Source organism: Pteropus alecto, unplaced genomic scaffold, assembly GCF_000325575.1.
Source record: "Pteropus alecto unplaced genomic scaffold, ASM32557v1 scaffold177, whole genome shotgun sequence".
Classification (NCBI taxonomy): domain Eukaryota; kingdom Metazoa; phylum Chordata; class Mammalia; order Chiroptera; family Pteropodidae; genus Pteropus; species Pteropus alecto.
The window spans coordinates 7,470,887-7,476,123 of record NW_006442207.1 but is presented as its reverse complement, the minus strand read 5'-3'; the positions used below and the strand labels follow the sequence as shown (position 1 = coordinate 7,476,123).

Sequence of the window (5,237 nt, the reverse complement as noted above, 5' to 3'; positions counted from 1 at the left end):
TGTGCCTACATCTTCTCAACATCATGAGCCATGAGGTAGGTAAGGGGAAAGAAGAGTGCAGAGAACTTCCTGTTTGATCTTTGCATAAGATGGTTATGGCACGTTTTTCTCCCTCTCTCTCTTTTTAAAGAAACCCTCTCTCTCTTTTAAACCATTCCCCTTTCCTGAGCTCATGATGAGAATCATACATGCCAACCACTCACGATGGGGTAAAACAAGGACCAGGATGCTCAATCACATCTAATAAGGTGAAACAAGGTTAGAATGGAACAAGTTCTAGAATGCGGAACTGGGTGATATTGTCTTTGCCTACCCAGAATCCACCCCTCCTTCTTTTGAACACAGCATCTTGGTTTTCCTTTTGAGAATGTCTCTTCTCCACTTTCAGTCCCCAGAGTTGGAATGAGTCTCACCTACTCACCCACCAAGTTCTGGGACCCTGGCCTGGTCAATCTATCCCTCTAGACACAATGACTGGCTCAGGTATGAGGACCGAATCAGCCAAGCGAGAATCAGATCTGAGATTTCTGTTCCAACCATTAAGAGGACTCTATTTTTGCTGGGGCTGTCAGCCTAAAACTGTCATAACTTGCCATAAGGCAAGTCTGCCTATCAATAAAGCCAACACTGAAGAAATCAGAGCCAAGAGATACAAAAGAAAAGCAAGTCTGATGCTAGTGTTGGTCTCCTGGACTCAGGTGCACTAAAAGCCAGCTCAACTCCTTTTACCTAAGTCAATTTGAGTGCAGTTTCCATCACCTAAACTGAGTCATTTTCACTCTAAATGGCACTCAAATCTGCCACCAGGGGAGGTACCTGGAGCAAACAGCCTGCCTTCTCTCAGACTCTCAGTGGCCTGCACCATAAGGTAAAGAAGCTCTATCAGCTGATGTTGAATGATCCTTCTGCTCCTAAAATGTTGTAATTCTATGAACCCAGCAAAGACCATCTTGGTCCTCAAAGGCTCTTTCTTCACCTAGGGCCTAACTCATCATTATTCGCATGCCTGGCCCCATTTCCAGCATTTAACATACAGGCAGCTCCTTCCACGTGCAAGTCTGCCACACCTCACCACACCCTTCCATAATGCAGGCATGGTTCCTTCTCATCCCTAACATGCTGTAGCAAGGCCAACTCCAGGTCAAGGTCGACTTGGGATCTGTCCACTCACAAACACAAGTACAAGCCATGGTCTGTGTTCAGCAAGTGAGCCTGGCCATGCAGCAAAACTTGTGCATTCAAGTTTCAGCCAGTTGGAGGATGCCTGACCCCATGTGGATCTCCAGGGAGTTTGGCTTCTGGCCTTTGTGAACTCTGAACTTATCTCTGCCTCCCACTTTGTTAGCTGCTCTGATAAGTATACCCTGGCTGTGGGGGAAGAATAGGCTGAAATGTATTTAACGTCAAACTGAAGGATTATCCTTCTCATCTCCCTGTATCCTGGGAGAAAAGAGGACAGGTTACTGGTGAGATTTTCCTGGTGATCGTGCCAAAGTGTTCCCTTTCAAGCCTTCTAAAACCATGTGGGCAGAGAGGGGCCCGCGGTTGCCTATCTTTGTGATGGTGACAGATCTGTAAAGCGAAATGCAGGTGGTCAGTATTTCTAGGGTTGGAATATGAGGATTAGACTCGCAGAGTAGGGAGTGGAGGGCAGGAACTCGCCTACCTCCCTGGACCCTGGGAGGAGCGAGGAGGAGTCAACTTCCTGCAACAGCGGGGCCTTCCTGCTGGGTCGGGGGCTGCGATGGCCACCGCCCCCTCGGGCCGAAAGCGGTAGCTCCACGAACACACTCATCCGGGCACCCGGCTGGGGCTCGGGATGCCTGGGGGTGGCCATGGCCCCGCGAGAAACAAACCGGAACTTGCCCGGCTGCATGACTCCCTCCCCCTACTCTCACTCGGTGGTGCTCCGGCGAGCCCCGGCCCTCGCCCAGCTGCGGTGGGCTGCGCGCCGCTCCTCACAGGCTTGTCTCTGCCCTCTGGAGGGCCACACACGCGCCCGGACCCGGGGGGCCGTGCGCTGCTCGGACGCCGGCTCCCCAGCAGAGTCCCCTCACCTTACTCGCGGTGCCTTTCTGGAGGCTGCCATTCGGCGGTGACGTGCCCCGACCCACGTAAGGGGAGCGCAGACCAGCTGATCACCCGCGGAAGGACTGGAGGGTGGGAGGCCGGAGGGCGCGCAAGCATTTGCGCGGTCCTGGAAGCCGTTTCCCGCCTGCGTTTCAGTCTAGTGGGCATTGCTTCTTTCCATGCTGGGAGTTTGAGGTTGGCCGCCGTATCGCAGTGCGGCTTCTCTGTTTGTTTTTCTCACCATCCCCCAAAGAGGAAAAAGAAGGGCTTTGCCGCCCGCCTGCGGTGTTACGGCCTTTAGGAGGGCGGAGAGGAGAAGCACGTGGCCTGGAAATATACCTCAATCGGGTCGCACTTCCTGAGGCTTTAGAGATGTCCCCAAAAATCACTTCTCCAGACAGCTTTAAAATACAGCTTCCCACTCCACTTAGGCACCTCAAACCTAATATATCCGAATGGCTTTCCTGGCCCAACGCACCGAAACAAAAATGTTCACCAGTCTTCACCATCTCCATCCTTTCAGATGCTCAGGCCAAAAATCATAGAGTCATCCCTGCCCCCTCATTCACTCCCCACATACAGTCTGTCGGAAAATCGAATCTGCAAATAGATTCCTAATCCGACCACTTCTTACCACCCCAACTGTACCCTCTTTGGTCTGTGTCACTACTCCGTCGCCCATGTGATTGACTACACTGGCCTCCCTGACGCCACCAGGCACCTGCACAGTCTAGTAAACACAGCAGCCAAGTAAATCCTTTGACGTATGAGATCGTGTCCCTAGTCTAAGCACTTGCCGATAGTTCCTTATTTCATTCAAAATAAAAGCTCTACTTGATCTGCCTCTAACCGCATTTCCTTTCGTTCTCACCTTGCTCACTCTGCTCCAGCTAAACTGGCCTCCTTGCTATCCTTGAAAAAGCTGGGTACACTCATGCCACAGGGCCTTTGGACTTGCTCTTTCCCCAAATATCCCAGCTCCTTCCTCACCTTTCCTTCACTGCTTTCAAGTTTTCGCTCAAGTATCACCTCAATGAGACCTACCCTGAGCATCCTATTTAAAACTGTAACTGCCCCCAACATTCCTAACCTTTACTTTGCTCTATTTTTTCATAGCACTTATCACCTGTTAACATGATAAAATTTACTTATATATATTGTATTCTGCCCCCTACACACACAAACACACACACACGTGCACACACACACACACAATATAGCCGTCAGTGCAGGAATTGTTCCTGTTTTGTTTAATGATGAACAATACCTATATGTAGTAAATTCTCATTATATATTTTCTGCATGAATGAATGTTCGCAGAATGGGAACATTCCTCAAGAGTAAGGACAGTGGCTCTCTTGTTCATTGTTATATCCCTGGTGCTTAGAAATGCTCCTAGCACAGAGTCAGCATTTAAGAAATATTTGCTAAATGAAAGTGATGACGTTTTTAAAGGTGACTTACACCTCCTGTTTTGACCTTGATGAAGCCCTAATACACCTGTAATCAAAGAGATTCTGCTGACGTCAAGAGCTTGAAGTTCCAGTTGTTATTTAATGAGCATTTGGATAAGCTAAAGTCAGCCCTGTAGAGAAACTACAAAAGAACTAAAAGGTGTGGCGCCTTGGAAAGCAGCAGACATCTGTTCCATTTCCCCGAATTTATGGAGCCAAAAAGAGAGCTTGTAAATAAAACGAAGGGTTCCAGCCCACATCTGAGAGGTGTTGGGCAAGATCAAGTTGTGAGAGAAAAAAAAAAGATGTCAGATAGACAGATAAGTGGGACCTAAGGGGAACAGGTATTTTGTAATCATGTTGCCTAGGAGAAGTCTGCTCAGAATTTATGGAATCTGGCTTTAGGGAAGAAAAAAAAGAAGTACTTTGTGTTCCCTGAAACAGATTTGTAGTCCCATTTGCAGGATAACAAAGCACCCTCCCCCCTCTTAAACTTCTTCCGGCAGAACCTCGGGAGAAGTTGAGCTGAATTATCACCAGAGGTGAGAACAGCGGGGATTCTGTCAGGCTCTGCTCACATGTTTGAAGAAGTATTACAGTCACACTGACTAACATTTGCTGAGTGCTATGTGCCTAGCACACAATGAGTGAAGGACTGTTATTTACTGGTTGAAGAGACGAGTTTGCAGAGGTTAAGTTGCTTACCCAAAGTCCGCAAGCTAGAAAGCAATGGGGTTGTGGTGTACATTGAGACAACAGGATGGATTCCTAGCCCCAGAACAATAATCATTAAGTTATATGACTAGAAGTCATGTCATCCAAACTTACCCACACAGTGGAAGGAGCGAGGCAACTGGATTCATCATTCATCTTTCAAACTCAAACTAGATAGATTTTGAATGTAGCCAGAAATATTAAATGTCTAGAAACATGGATTGAATTACATCCTCTCAAAATTCATATGTTGAAGCCCAAACCCCTAGTACCTCAAAATGTGATCTTGTTTGGGTACAGGGTCGTTGTAGATGTAGTTTAAGATGAGGTCATACTAGAGTATGACCCTCATGCAATATGACTGGTGTCTTTATAAAAAGGAGAAATTTAGTCTACGGCTATGCCACCCTGAACAAGTCTGATCCCATCTGATCTCGGAAGCTAAGCGCAGTCGGGCCTTGTTAGTACTTGGATGGGAGACCACCTAGGAAGACCAGGTGCTGTAGGCATAAAAAATAAAAAATTTAAAAAAATAAGGGATTGTAAACTGACAAGGTCCTTGCAATCTGTGAAGTCAACCAAGGGTTGCCTCACCTGAAAAAATTTTGAAATAAAAAAATCAAAAATAAAATTGAAAATAAAAAAGGAAAATTTAGACACAGAGAGAACACCATGTGAAGATGAAAGCAAAACTTAGGGTGATATATCTATAAGCCAAGGAACACCGAAGGTTGCCACAAACCACCAGAAGTTAGGAGCGAGGCCTGGAACAGTTTTTTCTTTGTGTCACTCAGAAGGAACCAACCTTGTGGATGCCTTAATCTTCGACTTCCAGACTCCAGAACTGTGAGACAATAAATTTCTATTTAAGCCACCCAGTGTGTGGTATTTTGTTATAAAAGCTCTAGTAAACAATACAAAATGAATTCTGAATGTCCAAGAACATGAACTGTGGAACCGTTATTTTGGTCACACAACATTCATCCATTCTCCTTCAGG

The 5,237-nt window shown here is 46.8% G+C and overlaps 1 protein-coding gene and 1 pseudogene across 3 annotated transcripts in view; one reads left to right on the top strand and one right to left on the bottom strand.

The window, feature by feature from the left end:
- Positions 1-2,181, bottom strand: part of XPNPEP1 (X-prolyl aminopeptidase 1) — a 47,245-nt gene extending 45,064 nt beyond the window's left edge. For all 3 annotated transcript variants that reach the window (XM_015596348.2, XM_006920872.3, XM_025039134.1), the window contains exon 1: positions 2,058-2,181. In XM_015596348.2, coding sequence (XP_015451834.1) covers positions 2,058-2,089 — 32 coding nt within the window. In that variant the 5' untranslated portion in view covers positions 2,090-2,181. The remainder of the gene's footprint in view (positions 1-2,057) is intronic.
- A 2,447-nt stretch (positions 2,182-4,628) lies between these two features.
- On the top strand, positions 4,629-4,747 carry LOC112470228 (annotated as a pseudogene).
- The last annotated feature ends 490 nt before the right edge of the window (positions 4,748-5,237 follow it).